At 61.9% G+C, this 18,971-nt stretch overlaps 1 protein-coding gene across 2 annotated transcripts in view; it reads right to left on the bottom strand.

Annotated features, from left to right (window-relative positions):
* The window catches only part of ASIC4 (acid sensing ion channel subunit family member 4), a 29,794-nt gene extending 17,738 nt beyond the window's left edge, over window positions 1-12,056 (bottom strand). The window contains exon 1 of one of the 2 annotated variants that reach the window (XM_075093260.1): window positions 10,617-12,056. In XM_075093260.1, coding sequence (XP_074949361.1) covers window positions 10,617-11,192 — 576 coding nt within the window. In that variant the 5' untranslated portion in view covers window positions 11,193-12,056. The remainder of the gene's footprint in view (window positions 1-10,616) is intronic. The other variant, XM_075093259.1, reaches the window with a different exon arrangement.
* Between the last annotated feature and the right edge of the window lie 6,915 nt (window positions 12,057-18,971).

Below are 18,971 nucleotides of genomic sequence, written 5' to 3'. Positions count from 1 at the left end.
CGTCTCTCCTGCACAAACAGCCATGGTACACAGCCCCCTGCCTGGCTAGGCGGCAGCTGAGCCGCCGGGACATAATTAACACTTGCATCAATCTCGGCTGGATTTGCATAGTGCCCTTGGTCCTGCGCTGCCTGAGAAGGCGGGCTGCTCCATGCCGTTCCTGGGGGCAGCAGCAGGAGATGCCATGCTGGCCCTGTCTCCTCCACCGGGATCAGAGCCCCAGGTGGCCCCCGGCTTGCCCCCATGCGAACCCCATCCCTCCTCACCCCACCACCCCCCGCAGCAGGGACACCTGCAGGCCCCCGCCCTGTCCCACTACAGCCGCTGGAGCGTTGAAGACAGATGGAGATGCTTCCCTCTGCCACGTGGTCCCTCCCTCCTTCCTCGGGCTGCGAAAAATTGTGGGTATGGCAGCTTGGAAGTGAAGGGCACAGCAGGGTTTGGAGGTCAAAGGGGAGGTGGCCGAGCTGCAAACACCCTGCAGCTGGGAGGCATGGCGCCCACCTCTGCATGCCCAGCATGGGGTACAAGGTCTATGGGCAGCATCCACAGCCAGTGCTTGCTCTCCTGGGGCACCCAGCACCTTCCTGCCCCAGCCCTGCTCCCCTGGCCCAGGTGGGCATCCCCAGCCCACCCCCAGAGGGGTCCCCCAGGCTGAGCCCCAACCCCAGGAGGAAGAAGAGCCAAGGCAGGAAAGAGCCTGGGGTGGTGGCAGGGACACCAGGGCACAGGCAGGGACATGGGTGCCACACACAGCCCTTGCTTTGCTGCCCTGTGGGTGCGGATGCAAGTGGTGGAGGGACAGGACAGCACAGCACAGGGACGTGTGGCATGCCACTGCCCCTCGGGGATGACAGACTGGTGCAATATCCCCGTGCAGCCAAGCGCAGCACCTTGCCACAGCCGCTGACACTGCTGACAGCCGCTCCTGGCCCTGTGACACCGCAGGGACTGTGATGCTCTGGCCACAGCCAAAGTACAGCCAGATACAGAAGGAGACACAGGCGCGTCTCCTGCCCCCAGGACTGCCCACCAGCCCTCCGCAGCCACTGTCACCAATGTGCCTCACCTGTGCCTGATCGCAGCGCCCACAGCACCTGCAGCATCAGCGGTACCTGCAGCATCTGCAGCACTTGCAGCATCCACAGTACCTGCAGCACCCACTGCCCAGCCCACCCCGGGGGCACGGTGGACATGGCCACTAACTGTGCCTGAGACTGGGGCAGGGGGGCTGTGGCCTGATTGCAGCTGCCCGGATGAGCATGGCTGGCTCAATCAGGGTCGCACGGCCCTCCAGTGTGCTGAACACTGGGAATTAAATGGCTAATGAGCTGCTGGCTGGAGGGCTGGCAGTTAGTGATAAATCAGGGGCTCTGTTCTGACAAGGCATGTGCCTCCTCTCCCCTACCACCCTGCACATCCCAGGGGCTGGCAGCCAGCAGCAGGCCAGTGGATCCCCCTCACGTCCTGATCCCTGCCTGCCCAGCTGCCATGGGCAGGGGCCAGCCAGGCCCTCCGGTCCTGCTGAGATCCCCAACACGGAGAGGGGTCCCCAGCCCCTGTGCCACTGGGACACAGCACACACAGGTCCTCCCAGCCTCTGGCTTTCCTGCCTCCCCCCTCCTCCTGTGCTTGCCTTCCTGCCACTAAAATCAGGAGGGAACCTTTTGTTCTGCTGGAAGAAAACCTGTTGAGTCCAGGGGAGCTTAGCCAGCGCTTAACAGCCGTTCAGGTGCAAAACATGCTCCAGCTTGCATTTACACCTGGAGAGGAGCGCGGGGAGTTGGGGGTGCCTCCGCTGAGGGGCCCTCCCCACGTCTGTGAGGGCGTCTGGGGAGAACCAGCCATACAGGCAGCGATGCCTCCTGGGGACAGGGCAGGCGCATGTGGGAGCCCGAAGTCCCAGGGTGTTGGGATGCAGGTCCAGCGTCCCAGCCCAAGACCGGCGGCATGGTGCCATGTGCCCTGGCTCAGCGGCAGGGCCATCCTCACACCCCGCTTGCTGCCGGCACAACGATGCAGCTGCGGGCAGACGGGGCCAGCAGCGCCCTGCCTGTAACCACTGCTGGCGCAGCATACCGGGGCATGGCTCAGAGCACAGAGGGAAGGTTTTGCAGTGTAAGCAGGGGACAGCCACCCGCAGAACCGCGCAGGGAGCTGCAGGGAAGTCACTCAAGCGCAAGCCTGACTCTGCTTCCCCGCTGTGAAGCCCTGGCTGGCTTTACTCTCCTTCATGGCCCTTGCAGAGTTAGGATGTGGCAGAGGTGTTGGCACCCTCCTGCCCTCACACCCTTGCTGTGCAGCCCATGCAAGGAGTGTGCCCTGTGGTCAAGCTCACCACCTCCTCCCCAGCTGCATGTCAGGGCAGCGCCTGGGAGAAAAGGCCAGTGACTGGCGAGGAGCAGGTTAGAGAGATGCATGTTCTCCCCTATTGCACAATTAATCATGAGAAGTTTTTCATCCTTTCGTGCATGAAACAAAATTTGGCAGGGCGCTCTGACCACAGGGACTCACTGCTTACTCTCCAGTAAGAACCAGCCACATCTGGCAGAGAAATAACCTCAGAGCATTCTTTGTGTGCGCAGGCAGGGAGAGGCAACATCAGGCCAGGCAGGAAAACCCAGCGGGGCTTGGTCAGCAGCCCCCACGCAGCAAGTACTGTCAGCTCCTAGTGTTTGCCCCCCGTCTCCAGCCCCCAGCATGCACATGGCCACACTGCTCTGCTGGTGCCATCATCCCTGCCCACGGACCCTGCTATTCCTGTCCTGGACATATAAATGTGCAGGCAGGTGCATCCACCCCTCGCCAGCTGTCTGGGTGCTGGCAGCAGCCCCTGCATCCCCTGCCTGGGCTCTCCTCCCACCCCTAGCTGCCTCACCTGGCCGGAGCCTCAGTCCATCCTTTCCCAGAGCAAGCCCAAGCCGCCCCAGCAACATTCCAGCTATTTGTTATTGGAAAAAGGGGAAATACGGTTTTCGACAATTATTGTTTTTTCCACCTGACTGGCTGCAAACTTGTTAATTTTTTTCTTTAATGTGTGAACAGTGTCGACGGCAGCTGCATGTGAAATGACTCGACGCCCTATCTGCGGGTCCCTGGCTGGCTTTCAGCACTCGCACCGCAAACATTGCCTTCTATAAATAAAGGCCTATATCTCATCAATGGCAGAACAGCAGAGCTTTATATAGTCGTCTTACATAAAACCGTCTCTCTTTATGGGCTTCAAACCATTTGCGTCACTTAGTGCAGTTCTGTAAACCTCCTGCTCCAGCCGCTCCCCCGTGGAGGGAGACCCGACACGGCTGCCCCGTGCCCTGTGTCATCGTCAGAGAGCCCGGGTTCCCACTCCGCCCAGGGCTGCCCCAGCTCCCCCACAGGGCCAGACAGCAGCTGTGTCCTCGTCCCCCCACCCCGCCGCCTCAGCACGTGCCTCCCTCCAGCCCACCCGGCCTTGGCACTGAGACGCTGGCACAGCAGCTGGCACTGCCAGGCACCCGGGCGCCTGGGGGTGGCCCGCTGTGGGCCAGCACCACGTATCCTGCCCATGTCATCCTCCCTGTCCCTGCCACAGGGCCTGGGGCAGCACAGGCAGGGATGCTGGGAGGTGCTGCTCCATCCTCCATCGCTTGGGAATCAGGGACCTGAGGGCACGGTGTGACTGGGGTCGTGGTGCCAGGCTCTGGGGACCGGCCAGCTCCCAGCAGCTCCAGCTCTGACATGCAGGGGACACGAGCCTGGCTGGTGGCTTTCCACCCCTCTGCTCAGCAAGCACCTGGTGCAGGGATGCTGAGGGCTGTTCCCACGGCCATGAGGTGCAGGTCCCAGCCCCAGCCCACACACAGGCTCCTGTAGTCCCCCAGGGCCCCAGCTCCATATGGCAGAGCCTGCCCCTCTGGCTTGCTGCAGGCGCCCGCGTGCACGCACCGGTGGGTCATGAAGAGGCTGGGGACTCCTGCCGGGGCTGCAGCAATGCCTGCCTGCAGGGAGGCAGCCGGCACCCCGACTGGCAGCACAGGACCTGGGGGGGCAGAACTGCTGAGACTGCAGTGACAGGCCTTTGTTTACCCCAGCTGGCTACCCTAGGTGGGCAGGTGACTGGAGCCGGAAGGACACAGGGAGCAAACAGCATCGTGGCACTGGGACCCACAGTGCCCTCTGCTCTATGGATGCTCCCAGTGCCACCTGGCCATGGGACCCCTGCCATGGGTGGCACTGGCACCCAGGACAGGATCACAGCAATGCCCTGCCAGCCATGGTGCCACATGGCATCCAACCATGCCACCAGCACAGGGTACCTGCACCTCAGCCAGTCCTGCAGACCCATGCCCAGAGCCCCCATGCCCAGCCAGCCACACTGCACCCCATGAACACCCCACGTCCCCCAGACATGCACCCTGTCACCCCACCACCCCATAGCCCCACAGCCCTGCAGACCCATGCATCAGCAAGCACCCACTCCTGGGTTCAAATCCCCATGGGAGCCCTGGCTCTATCCCTCCCGCAGCCACTGAGGTCCCCACCCTGGTCTACACTATAGCCAGCAGTGCTGGGGGGCACTGCCCCACAGACCCCCATGAATGCCCTGGCCCTGGGGGACGGCAGTGCCCCCAGTCCGCCTAGCCCAGCATGTGGGACCAGCCTTGTGGCATGTCCTGCGTCCCCGGGGAGTCACACCAGGCGCAGGCGTCCTGGCCGCTGGCTCCCCCCTGTATCAGAGACAGGCTTATTAAGTGTGTGATATTAAATTACCCAGATAAGAGCGTAAGAGCTTTTAAAGTCAATTCATTAAATATAATTATGAAGAGAGCTTTTTTATGCTCACAGTGATCCGATCTCAATCAGGGAGACGGTGGGAAAGCCGCCGGCTCCTCCAGCACCTCCGCTCCCCCACCGCGTTGCCTCCGCACCACCCTGCTCCCTGCCTTGGCCCCCACCCGCGGGGAGCTGGCACCCACAGCCACGTCCCTCGCTGCCCACCCCGCTGCTCCGGCACCCACTTCCCAGTGTCACTGCTGGTGCCTGTGCCACCCTGCTCGAATGGGGGTGGCATGGGGATTTGCCCAGCAAACGGGTGGGAGAGGGTATGCAAGGGGTGTGAGCTGTAAGGGCTGGTGGGGTTGGGGATGAGGGCAGCAGGGTACAGAGATATTCCAGGGCAAGAGCCATGGGGTTTGGGGAGCTGAGCACAGACTCTTCCCAGCCACGGGTCCACTTCCCTGCAGGATCCGACCCCTCCCTGTCCCCTGCAGAGCAGCCTCCTTAGGGACCTAATGATGCATCCCCGCTCCCCAAGCAGGCGGGGTGCATGCTTCCCTCCACTCCCACATCCCTTAATGGCACTTTGAGATCAATTAATACCTGCTAGCCAGGCGGAGGCTGCCCTGACCCATGGCTGGGGCCCTCACATGCAGCCCAGGTGGCCCCACACCACCCCTTCACACTGGGCCCCCCTGGTCGCACCACGCACCTCCAGCCGCAGCCTGGAATACAGCTGCATGTGGGGCTGAGCCTCTCTTTCCTGCGGGAAACCACGGAGGAGTGGAGGTCCCGAAGACACCTCCATGCCCCTCACACCTCCCCAGCTATCTGAAAGACAGCTGGATCACCAGGACGCCTGGTGGCCCCTTGCCACACTGCCCCGAGACCCACAGTGCTGAGGGGCTTTGCGGTGACACCCCTCAGTTCAAACAACCCTTCACTGTCACACTTTGGTACCCCAAATCCTCATCACCCCTATATCCACCCATGTGCTGCCATGGCCCAGGCACCACAGGGCAAGGAGCAGCAGCCCGGTTGGCCGGGCGCAGGGTGGGCTCCGGGCTGGGATCCCAACACAAGGCTCTGGCAGGGGCTGGTGGGAGCAGCTACCCGCTGCTGGGAGCTGCTGGACTGACATTTATTTTTAGACGTGAATTGTATAAATTAGCATTTCTCAGTGGATTAAGCAGCAGGAATTGTGTAAAATTAAATGGCAACGAATTGCATTAAAGTCCCCCGTTTTCTGGCACAAGCAGTGCCTCAAGCCATGCCCAGGCAGCTCATGTGTAACAGCACCAGAGCTGCCGCCACCGCTGCTCCGGACAGGAGCGCGACCAACCCGCAGTGTGTCTGCACCACCTGGGACGCAGACTTGGGGATGCACAGGCACGGTGGTGGGGCTGCGAGGACGAGGGTCTCCAGGTGCTCTGTGAGTCCCCAGGGAGGTGTCTCAGGCGCTGGCTGGGGCTGCAGGACATGGATCTGGTGAGCAGAGCAGGGTGACCCAGATGGGCATGGCTGGGCTTGGCTGAGCAGCTCACAGGCATGGGATGGGCGAGGGGTGCTCTGGGCTGTCCTGGGCACCAACACTGCCAGCCTCAGCCCAGCTGGCCCCTGTCATGGGAAGCTGTGGTGGGTACTACAGCTGCAACTGTGCCACCCTCCAGCAGGGATGATGCTGTGTTGGGACCCTTACAGCACTGCCTGTCCCCTGAGCCCCTCCGTGCCCTGGCCAGGGCAGATCCTGTAGTGCCTGGAGTCCAGTGAGCGGCTGAGGGGTACCTGGTGAGCCCCCTGCGCCCTGGGGCACACTCAGCCCTGCACAGGAGAAAAGGGAAAATAGGGTGCAGGAACACCAGGGGCTGAGCAGGCATCCAGCGGGGCAGGGCAGGTGAGGAGCAATGAGCCCAGCTCTTTCACCCAGTGTAAAAATAGTCTGAAAATGTGACATTTATTAAGTGCAGTTCTGGCAGAAAGGTCAGAGAGAGTCCCCGCATTGGGAGCAGTGAGGGTTGCGGGGGGGACGGTGGCAGAGCCTTGCTGGGAGGAGGCAGGGGTGACAGCCTGCTGCCCCCTGCCTTTGTCCCCCCACCCCAGCCAGGACCTCTTGGAGCACACATAGGATGCAACTGAGGATGCTCCCCTTGCCTTGGTACAGGGGCTTCCCCTCCGGGGATCTGCCTCAGGTGCCAGCAAGACCCCCCACGTCCCAGGCAGACGGGTGGCCTTGCCTGGAGAGCCAGGACCAGTGCCAGCTCCCAGAGGCACTGCCAGCTCTCAGCAACCTCCCCGCTCCCCTGCAACCTCCAGCACTGGCAGGACTGGCTTCAGCAGCCACAGATCAGAAACAAAAGGCTTTTGACAGGGGATGCAGTTTTGAGAAAGGCACCAGGCTCCTGCCCAGCCACAAGCGGGGCCTCCTGCCACAGACGCTGCTGGCGAACAGGCGGGATGTTGCTGCCAGCTGGAGGGGACCACCTCCATGCACCCCCTCCCACAGCCCCCAGACCCCTGCCCACCCCACCTGCCTGTCCCCTGTGTCCCCAGAGCACCACTGGGAGGGCTCTCCATTCCCACAGTCGCCCCCACAACGTGGCCAGCACCAGCCTTGGGCTATGGCCATACCAGGGTGCCATGCACGGGGATGAGGGTGGGCGCAAGCCACCTGCCACAGCTAAGCCCCAGCCCGATGGGGATGCTTCCCAGCCTCCCGCTTAATGGCATGTAAAGAGCACTATTGATTTCCTGCACCGGCGCTGCATGCTTTGCACCCTCGGCACCGCAGCTGCGCTCGGCCAGTCAGTAGGGCTCCACACCCGCTGCCTTCCCCAGGGCGCCAGGCAGCGTGCCAGTGGGCACTGGGCAGAGGGCAGGGGCAGCCTGGCCCCCGCACCCCTGGGCAGAGCAGAGATTGGGGAGCTGTGGAGCACAGCACGGCTCAGGGGGGTTGAAAGAGGCTTTGCCTCGAGCTCCGGCACAGCCCTCCAGCAGCCTATGCAGGGGGTACATTTGTCAGCAGGGCTGCAGGGGAGCCTTGCTGCAGCTCAGGGCTGTCCCTGCTGCGTGGGGAGATTTACAGCCCAGCCCGGCTTTATTACATGGAAGATGCTTACGCTGGGGATTTTTTTCCCCCATAGTTTCTTAATTTGCTATCCCATAAAGAATGTGGATTTGTGACGTTAAATAGGGGGAGATCATTTACCACTCACAGCTCTTACTTAAAGGATCCGCACGAGTTATTTATTGTGTGAGCACAGGCTGCAAGCAGCAGCATGAGGGGACACGCTCCAGCCTCGGCGCTGCTCCTGCTCCTGAGCAGGCAGCTGGCCTCCAGTGGCCCCATGGCTTGGCCACTCTCGTACTGCAAAACTTCCAGCCTCTGGATGGAGTCCACCTTGTGCCCAGAGGGAAGGAAGGACTCCAGCCCTCCTGCAAGCATGGCTGCAGGAAAAGCTCATTCCTTTCTCCAGCATCCCAGGGGACACAACCTCTGCTCCAGGGGCTGCTCGCCATGGGCTGGGCGCCCTGGGACCCCAGGCCATTTGCCACACTGGGAGGTGTTGCAGTCTGGGAGCCCTCCATCACTGCTGGGACATGCTGTGACTCACGTATCTGCCCACTGCAGTGGGGGTACAAGAGCTTTCTGAAAATAAAGGCACACGTGGGGACCCAGGACTGGGATGGACGAAGCCCGGAGCTCCCTGCTGCATGAGGGCAGGATGCAGGGCAGCTCGGGTGCCCCTGCATCGGGGCCACAGCTGCGAAGCACGGAAGCACCCAAGCCCACACATCACAGCTGGGACTCACCCTGCTTGCCAAGCAGCTCGCACTGTGTTTTAGTCGTTCCCAGGAGGAAGCACGAGGGATAGATTCGGCTTGGGGAGTGGGAGTAGGAGGCTCAAGCTGCAAACAATGTGATGCCTCGACAGGTCCCGCTGCTGCCTCGCAAGGCTTTGGGACATGGTATGCAGCAGAGAGAGGTCACATCTTCTCCCATCCTTCTCCACACCCATGCCCTGAAGCCTCTGCTGCCCCAGGTTCACCCCTTCGCTCCAAGCAAGTGAGAGGTGATGGGGACTCCCTTTTCTGCTGACAGCCCTGATGCCTCAAAGGCTGAGCTGGAGGGCTGAACTGGGCTGTGCCCTGGGCTCCCCGTCCTTGGGCCAGGGGCCGCAGGTCGACCAGCACTAACCATCCTCATGTCTGAGCCTGCTCTGGTGCACAGTGCTGACACACTGGAGGACAGCTGCCTGAGCACCCTCAGGGCAGACCTGTAAGCAGCTGAGGCAGGCAGGCCAGCTGGTCCTGTACAGCCACCCACTGAGAAACTGGGTCCCGGTGACTGTCCTGGCAGTCACCCTCCGCTGCCACACAGCACGGAGCACACCACACACCATGTCCACGCTGCGGGAAGCTTGTACTCAGCCCCATCCGCCTGAGCTCTGCCCTGCCAGCCTCACAGCGTGGCTCAGCACATGCCAAATCCGATTGCCGTGCTGTGCCGCTGCCCGGCACCACTGGGCTCCCTGCCTCCCCCGCAAGCCAAAGCTGTGTAGGATCCCCCGGGTGGACCCCGGGGCTGGAGCCAGTGTAGCTGAGCCATGTGCAGGACTGTCCAGCACTGGTGCTTTCTGCTCCCAGCCCCGCTGAACCACACTTCTCCCCAGCAAACTCAGGCAGGTGGCGTAGAGCAGGCACAGAGCCCAGCAAAACCCTGGAAGGAGTGGGGCTGCCACCCCGCTGCCTTCTGCTCCTTCCCACTCCACTGCAGTGCCCCATGCCACCCCCACAAACAGGGCAGACCCCCTGAAATGGCACTTTCCCAAGGACAGCATCATACTGTGTAGCGAGCAGGCGTACCGATCGGCATGAAGTGAAACAGGACATGCTGCATCAGCCATTTCCAGCCCCACGGAGCCCCCTCAACATCCCGCACAGCCTGTGGCATCGCATCCCCCTCCCCAGCATGAAGCGGGCTCCGGCTGGCAGCACTGCTCTTGGGAGCGCAGCAAGCCAGCCGAGCAGTAGTCCCTGGCAGCCGTAGGAGAGAGGCGGCTCATTTCCAGAGTCATTACGGTCTGAAAAGGGTCCCATCAGGTATTCCGCCCATTCAGCACATTTATTTTCCCAAACCACAGCAGGGATTTGTGATTCCAGGCTCAATATTAGTGAGAGATGCACACTGGCGGCACCCGGCCGGGCACTCGCTGCCTGGGCAGGCAGGGTGCTGCTGGGAGGAGGCCCTGCTAGCAAGCCCTGGGCAGCAAGCAGGCAGCACCCCCCTCACCCAGCCATAGCCGTGCCTCTGGAGTGGAGCCGCTCGGGGTGTGTGTGTGCGCGCACATGTGCGTATGCAATGCTGGCAGCCTCCGGGATTCACACACATCCCAGCACAAACACCCCCAAATGCAGGAGGGCTCCCCTATGTGCAAAGGGGTCTCAGCCCCACCCCAATCCCCTCTCACTGTGCAAAGCACCCCACAACAGAGCACGTCAACCCAGAGGAAAGTGCAGACTGGAGAGGGGTTCTACACCACAGCTTTCCCCTTATCCGGCTGCACACCGACCCTGGGGACCACTGATCCCCGCTCCCCCTCAGCCCTGCTCCTGCCTGCGAGCTGCTCTGGAACAGACCTGCCGGCAGCCTGGTCCTGCAGCACAGAGCCCTACTGAGAGCTCCCACGGAGGATCCTCTCTCTCTCTCCTTGTGAAAATTGGAGGGAAACTCAAACAGAGAGAGATGCAAACTTCAGCAGCCAGAGCAAGCCAGAGAGCCCTGCTCGGGCGAGGTACAGCGGGGTGGGTGTCCCCTGTGCTGGTGGGGGCCCCCGGGGAAGCTGAGCCAGGCGTGCACTCACCACAGTGAAATCGCGGGAGGAGCAGTTTTCACCGCTGAAGTTGCAGCTCTTGAGCATGTCGTCGAGCTGGTGGCCGGTGCGGTTGACAATGTCAGCCATGTCAGGGTCAGGGTAGAGCAGGTCCGTGGCCTTGTGGCCGTCCCGGTCCTTGGGGGGCAGCCCGGTCATGTTGGCCAAGTGGAAGATGTCAGCATCAGTGAGCGCCGAGTGGCGGTAGCGGTTGATGTTGCAGATGGTGATGGCAGGGAAAACCATCTCACGGATGGCCTCCTCGTCCAGGGCCATGACGTGGGGATGCTCCAGGTAGAGCAGCGCCGACTTGGCCGCCTGGTAGAGGAAGAAGGCGAGCGAGGCCAGGAAGGCGAATGCCCAGAGGGTCTGGCGCACGCCCAGCTGCCCGGACCGGCAGATGTGTCCCAGGCCGTGCAGCGTGCTGGCGCTGGCAAAGGTGGCCAGGTCCCGGGAGCGGGGCCGGGCAGGCTCCTCAATCAGGCTCTCCTTATCCCCTTCTTCTTTCTCCTTCTGCTTCTCATCCTCCTCGGCAAATTTGATTTTACACACAATCTCAATCGGCATCTGCCCCGCACGGGCGGTGTGCCCAGCCAGCGAGCTGCCCCCCGGCACAGGCACCGGCCGAGAGCCCCGCCAGGCGCTGGGAGGGGGCTCGGGTCCCCCCCAAGCCCCAGCACGGCGCCAGGAGGGCCAAGCCGTCTCGGGAGGGAAGCGCAGCCCCTCTCAGCAGCTCCGAGCCGCCGCTCCCCTCGTCTCACTAGTCGATCGTCTCCTTGTGCCTCTGCTTATCAGCACAAATACAGCTGTCAAAAACCCCTCTCTCTCCCTCGCTCTGTCTCTCTGCCTCTCTCCTTCGCTCCTCTCTGGTTAAGACCCCAGCAGATACAGGCAGCATTTAGGCATCATGTGCTAATAAAATCCAGGGAATACTTAATAATTCAAGACATGTCAACATTATTTCATCGTCAAATAAAGAGCGAGCGCCAGAGAAAAGAGGCAATGTGAAGGGCCCGGCGCCTCCGGGGCAGGGAGCCGCGCTGTGCCCTCTCCCCAGCCCCGGCTCCGAAGTGCTGCCGGAGCCACTTGTTTGAATGGCTCTGGAGCTGCCGGAGCCGAGCCGAGCCGTGCCGTGCCGCGCCGCGATGAGCCGTGCCGTGCCGAGCTGTGCCGTGACGAGCGGAACCGAGCCGTGCGATGCCGAGCCGCGCCGTGCGATGCCGAGCCAAGCCGAGCCGAGCCGAGCCGAGCCGAGCCGTGCCGTGCCGTGCCGTGCCGTGCCGTGCCGAGGCGGGCGGGGCACGGAGCCTGCCCCCCGCCGCCGCCGCCGCCGCCGCCGCGCTCGCCGCCTCGCCCCGCCGTGCCCCGCCGGCCCGTGCGCCCCGGGGCAGAGCGCGGCTCAGCTCGGCTCGGCTCAGCTCGGCTCGGCTCGGCGGGGGCGGCGAGCTTGCGGGCAGCTCGCCCGGCGGCCCCCTCCTGCTCGCCCGCCTGCGGACTCCTCCTGCCTCGGCGGCTCCCTGGCCGTTAACCGCCTCCCTGCCACGGCCCGCCGCGCCCCGAGTCGGCGAGCGCCGAGCCCCGCCGGTCCCGGTCCTGGTCCCGGCCCCAGTGCCGGCCCCGCCGACCCCCGGCCGGCAAGCTGCCGGCGGAGCGGGGCTGAAGACGGGGTGCCGGGGGTGCACGTCTCCGCGCTCCCCCCCCCCCCCCGCCGCTTCCCGGTGCCCCTCGGTGCCCCGGAGCCGGGAGAGCGGCAGCACCGACCCCCCCCCCCCCCCCCGTGTCTGCCGCCCCCGTCGAGCCTGCTATGCGCCCGGGCTGGGCTCCCCCAGCTTCACCTCTGTGCTGCGCGCTGGGCTCCCCGTTGCCCCACGGCCGGTGTGCAAGAAGTGGGGGCCACCACAGGCAGCGACCAGCTCTGTTAGCAAGGCTGAGCCGGGGTCACTCTCACCCTCTCCCACCCTGCTGAGCCCTTGCCCCTCCTCGAGTCTGGCTCTGCTCCCTCCACAGCACGCTCACATCCGGCCCTGTGCACAGCCCCGCGCAGGACCCAGCTCCCATGGCAGCACTGCCCCACACACAGCTGGGGAAGTGGGGGCTCTCCTGCCCCATCCTGTCCACGGCAGTGGGGCTCTGCCTGCATCACTCAGCGGGGTCAGGACCGCGATGAGGTTATGGGTTCACCTTGCAGCACCAACCACAGAGCCACAGGGTGCCTGGGTCTGGCTGCTCCCTGTGCACAGCACCTTCTGCCAGCAAGCCACGGTCTCTCCCAGCTTCCTGCCTTTCTACAGCTGGTGACAGAGAAAGACTCTGCTAGAAAGGCTGAGCTGGACCCCTCACCCGCAAGTCAAGCAACCCTCTATGACCCTGCCTATTGACACAGCGGTGGGGGAAACACCAGCTCCCTGCCTCCAGAACAAGCCCAGCTCCGGTTACCACCCCCCCGCCCCAGAAGACGTGGCTTTGCTTGGGAGGTGCGTGCCTGGCCAGGAAGCCGGGGTCCCCGGAGGACAAGGGATGAGACAGCCGCCCATGAGCTCGACAAGAGGCTTTGCCTCTCCCCTGGGGACTGCGCTGCGGGTCAGCATGACCTTCACTGTGCTGCCAATGCCAACGGCAAAGCTTTCCCCAGTCGTCCGGCAAGCGCACACGCATCTTCAATCTTCCCATCGATCTGTGCATGGCACACATGTTCCTGCCTCTGTGCGGGTCAATACAGCATGATAGGCTGCCTCCGGCAGGGAGCACGCACAGCCCCAGCCGCCCACTTCACTCTGCCCAGGGGATGCGGTGTGCACGTGCCAGCCCCACATCCCCAGCCCGGGGTGGCACAGTGGGGAGGCGGCTGGGCAGGCAGCCTGAGCGCCGCTGCCACCTCCACGGGTGGCCCCAGCCACACAGCCACAAGCCCCAAGCTGCATCTGCAGGGCTGCTTGGCCCTGCAGGGGATGCTTGGCCCTGCAAAGACTCTGGGCAGCAAGGGCCTGATCCTGTGGCGAGGAGGTTCTGCAGTGCAAGGCAACGGCCGGCATTGGGTCTTTGGTCTGCAGAGCCTGGTGCGGAGTCCCTGACTGCGTCTCTCAGTGCCATGGTGGTGAGGAGCGTGAGGGCATGGAGGTTCCGCCAGGCAGGTTCCACCCTGTAAGTGCAGATCCTGAGGTACAGGGCAAACTGAGCTTTGTGAGCATGAGACCAGCAGAGGCCCACTGTCCTCTGTGTGCTGGACAGTCATGTCATGGGAGCAGGACTGTCCCTTGGCTCCCTGCACGGCCCTGGCCACAGACCTTTACCCTCACTGGACATCTACTCCATTAGCAACTGCAACCTGGGCTGGGGACACTCCTCAGCACCCTCCCCACAGCATGGTCGCCTCCTGTGTGGCCGGAGGGATGTGTCCTCTCCTCCCTCCTCTCCTGCCTCTCCTCCCCTGCTGTGCCCTGGTCCTGCCTGGTCACCTGGCAAGGGCAGATGGGTGCTGGGGGCTCTTGCAGGATGACCCAAGGCACAGGGCTGAAGCGTGGCCAGGCTGGGTTGGGATCAAGGTGCGCCCTAGTGAGTGGCACCCAAGGCAGAAGCTCCATTCCCAACTGCGGCTGCAGGCCTCCTGCAAAGCATGGGGTGGGGAGGGCTGTGGCTTTGAAGCCAGCACCTGGGGAGAGGGCACCCTGGGAGAGACGCTGCGCTAGAGGGGCAGGGAGCAGAGAAGCAGCACGGCTGGGAGGGGAGGCAGCAGGGCTCAGGGACTGCTTTATCCTGGGACCAGACAAGGCAGCAAACCCAGCACCAGCTGGAAATCACTGGTGCTGCCACTTGGCAGAATGTCTGCAGCTCACAGTTCTGCACCGGAGTCTCCCACCTGTGGCTGTGCACAGCACGCCTGCGCATGGGGCGCACAAGGCCACAAGGAGGGACTCTGCAGTATGCAGCAGGACTTGTCTGCCCCTCCACCTGGCCACAAGCAGCCAAAGAGCCTCTGTGCCTGCTGATGCTCCCACATCCAGCCCTTGGGTTCAATGTTAACAGCCAGGAGAAGCCCAATGTCCAGGGCTCCGGAGTGCCAACTTCACCAGCCATTGCGCAAGCAAGATAACAGGACGGGAGAGCCAGCCGAGAGCTTGCCAGCAGATCGGGAAAGGGGGGTTCCCCCTTGCTCATCCCCATGCCCCTCAGACCGGAGGGATGCTGAGCGGTGGGGGCTTGGCTCAGAGCCCACACTCTACGCTCAGATGATGAGGAGGGGAGGCTGCGAGCGCCAGGGAGGACAGGACTGGAATTCGAAATGATGTTGACAAATCGGAGAAATGGCCTGAAAACAATCAGATACAATTCAAAAGGACAAGTGCCAAGAGCTGGGCTGGGGCGGGAAGCAAATCTGCCCAGTGAGCACAGGGTGAGCGGCTGGAGGGCAGGGCTGCTGAGCAGGCAGGAGAGCAGGGCAGAGCCCCGGCTTGGCAGCGGTCAGCAGCATCAGCTTGTCCGAGTTTAATGCCGACATCCAGGACAGTCCCAGGCGGAAAAACAAGGCGTGCAGAGGGATGCTTCTAGTGAGGACATGCTGTGCAGGTGTGGTTATCTGTGCATGTAGAAGCTGCATTTCCAGATGCCCAGCAGCCAGACAGCTGCTTGGAAAAGCAGCCAGGAGCTAGGGAAAAACAGGAGAATCATCGTTCATTTGGGATATGGGATCTGGCAGTGTACTATGGGATCTCTGGCTGCCCTGCAACTGCACTGAGCTCGCTGTAAAGGAGGACTTTGCTCAAGGCTGCATGGGAAGAAGCATAATTCGCAAGGCATCTGAAGTACTTGCTGGCGGCGAGGCCTCGGTGGGAGCCCTGTGCCTGGTCCAGGACCAAACGTCAAGAAAAATCCAGACTAATTGGAATGACTAGAGAGGATGGCAATAACAGAGAGCAGTGCTGGAGACTGGCTGGAGGCACTGGGGGTTTGGGCGAGAGCAGAGGAGGCTATGAGGCTGCATGCTGCATCCATAGACAAAATAACTGCTGTAAGTGCAGAGGGAAGGGGCTTTCTAGAGCATCAGAGCCCTGACACACCGTAGAAGACAGCAGGGCTTAGGTGGAGTCTCCACCAGGAGAAGCTGGCCCACAGCCTGGAGGGGTTCTTGGTGGGACTGATCCTGCCATGGTGCTCTCCAGCACCCTCACGATGATTCATCCCCCTGAGACACAGACTGTCTGTTTCTATTCTCAGGCTGATCCAGGTGAGGGTTTGGTTAAGATTTCTGTATCTTGCCACTGAGCTAATGGATCGACTATTTGCTGTACTGGCACTAGACCTCCCACCACGCTCCAGCACTGGCGCTGTGCCGCTGCAGTGAGGCCACCGTCTCAGCCACCCTGTGGAGCTGCAGTTCCTCACCACAGGCACAGGGGATCAGCCTGGGGACACCAAAAGGTGTCATGGTGGGGGCAGCCCAGGTGGGTGGGGGACACAGGTGGTGGGATGGTTACAGCCCCAGGCAGACAGAGGGGACCTGCCCTAGGGGAGACCTCCAGCAGGCAGCCCCCATCTGATGCCCTGCTAGTCTGAGCTGGCCATGACCCAGATCCTGCTTGCTGGGTGTTTCTGCCACCAGCCCAAGCCCGAGAGATGGCTGCTACGTCTTCCTCGCCAGCTCCACACACTCCAGAGCTGGCGCTGGCCGCAACCCCACACCCGGAGGGAAGTGGATGTGGGCTGATCATTAATTTTGATCTAATTGAAGGAAACATGACTGCGGAGCCCAGCTGGCCGCAGTGCTCGGCTCTGCCTCACGCCAGTCGGATCCTCCGAGACCCTTGCAAACAAGTTGGGCTTAACAAGTACAACCTCCTCCCCCAGCCTCCCTGGCACGCTGCTGGTGCTCGCCCAGCAGGTCAGGCTCCACGGTGAGGGTGGTGAATACCTTGGCTGTAGGGAGATGTGGGATGAAAAGATGTCCACTCCAGTTATGGGAGAGCAGGGCTGGTGATGGTGTGATGAGCATGCTGGGTATCACTGCCTGCCGTGGAGCTGGCTGTGGGGCGGCTATGGGAGCAGTAATGCCACTTGCACCCCACTCACTGAAACCTCCACACCATCCTCCTCCATCTGCAGGGAGCAGTGGGGCTGGGAACGGCAGGAGAGCCATACTTACCAGGGCAGGGAGCAGAGCCAGTGCTATGAATGCTGTTACCAGCCGTACAGTGCTGGGATGAGGAGGACAGCAGCTCTGGCGCAACAGACCAGCCTCGCTGGTGGCCCCGGTCCCCTGGGCAGGAGGGGGCTGGGCTGGGCTGGGCTCCCCCACATGCGGGGAGCCGCTTCCCAGTTTAGCCCATGGTCGTAGATGACACGTCTGGCAGGGCCGGCAGACGCATCAGTGATGCAGCACCCCATTAATGCACTGACCCCATTTACGTAGACTATCCCCATTAAACACAATACCTTATTAAATGCTTTACCCCAATTAAGTGCAATACCTTAATTAATGCAACACCCCAATTAAGGACAACACTCCCATTCAATTTATTCCTTCATTAAGCGCAAAACCTCAATTACAAAGTCTCTTTTGTAAGCTGTGTGCACGAGCTCTCACAAGGTGCCCAGGACAACTTTTGCTGTTGCCAGAAAAACAACACTGGGTTTATGAGTCTTTGGGGTCCTGCCACCAGGCATCTAAGGAGTGGGATCTGGGTGTATCAGCAGTAGAATCTTGGTATAGGAGCACCTACCATGGCTGAGGACAATGTCTGCCCACATCAGAGTCAGGTTAGATTCCATGGACTCTCAATGGGGTAATGGGTCAAATCCTAGCCCAGTTCATAGGAGAAAAGGGTCTCTGCTGGGCCCAGGCTGATACCATGGTATTTAACGCCAGGGAGCCGCTGAGATCTTGCTGGTTGCCCTCCCAACTTCCTCCACCCAGAGATGCTCAGCTGTGCCCCCATCCCAGCCAGCCCCTGCCGCTGTCCCCGGGGAAAGGCATAGCAGCCCCCTCTCCTGGTCGCCGTCTGAGATACCTAATGTGCCACGGACCTGCACCGCCCCAGCTCTGCTGGGCTGAAAGCAACAGGAGCAGCAGCGACCAGCATCCCCTATCCGTGTTCTGCTCTGGCCCTCTCAGTACAAACCACCCCCAAACTGAGTCAGCCACTTGATCGCACTGCACAAACATCCTCCCTGAGAGAAAACACATCTAAAAGCCTCCCAAATCCATGGAGAAGAGCAAAGCAGAGCCCGTTTCCCAGCATGATAGGCACGTTTCAGCACAGAGGTGTTCAGCATCCCCAGGAGGATGCTCAGCCCAGCACCTGTCTCTAGGCTCCGGGTCCAACACTGCTCACTGGCCCGTGACTGGCAGGAGGTCAGGCTCAGCTAATTCTGCCCTCCAGTCCTGAGCAGGAGGAGCAGAGGAAACAGCATCACTGCCCTCAGATCATCCCCCGTAGCTGGAAAGGCCATCGCAGATGTGACCAGAGAGAGGCTGCATGGCAGCAGGAGCCCCGGCTCTGAGTGTGGGGCATTGGGGTGAGCGCAGTCCCTCCTGCCCTCAGCGCTGTTAGGAAGGGGAGAGCATCTTGGGAGCCATCACTGCAGCGTGCAGAGACACTCGTTTGGTTTTATAGCCTTTTACTGCTGCAGCTGGTTGATCCTCCCTGCTCACTGCCATCTTGAGGAGGGCAGCTGGGCAGGCTGGCACGTGGCTGCACTGTGCCGAGCAGCTAGGCAGCCGGGCACATGCCTGGGGTGCTACTGGGTTTGCAACACTAGTGGAAGCACTGGCAACGGTGGGTAAACTGGGCTCAGCACCCAGCTGGGACAGTCCCCTATGCTATCCCCGCACACAGCCCCTCTGCCTGCAGTGTGAGGCCCCCTCCCCCCAGCCCCACCCCTTTTCACCTGCCTGGTGGTTTATAAAACTTTAAAGCTAATAGTGCAATAAACTCCAATAATGATATTGCAGCTGCACCAGGGCACCCTGGGATGAATATATTACATGAGCTGCAGCAGTTAGGCAGGGAGGGCAGCACTGGGGCTGGGAGATGCTCCAGCCAGTGCTGCAGGAGATGGCCGAGCCTCTCCTGTCCCTGCTGTGAGCAGGGCACCCCCTCTGCTTCACTCCCTCGAGTAAAAACTGAGCTAAGGTGAGTGGAGGACAGGCAGCCCACCTTGGCCACAGTCATCCGTGATCATAAGCCAGGCCAGGAGACCTCCAGGGGAAAAGGAGTCAGGAGGAACATGAGCCCCTAAGGCAGCCAATGGCAGTTTCTGACTCATGTGCAAGGGATGCTCAGATGGATGAACTAGGCTGAGCCTGGACGACCACCCTGCTCCCAGCAGAAGGAGGCCACCACAGCACTTGGC

This window comes from Phalacrocorax aristotelis, chromosome 5 (assembly GCF_949628215.1).
Source record: "Phalacrocorax aristotelis chromosome 5, bGulAri2.1, whole genome shotgun sequence".
Classification (NCBI taxonomy): domain Eukaryota; kingdom Metazoa; phylum Chordata; class Aves; order Suliformes; family Phalacrocoracidae; genus Phalacrocorax; species Phalacrocorax aristotelis.
This window is presented reverse-complemented; position numbering and strand designations above follow the sequence as displayed.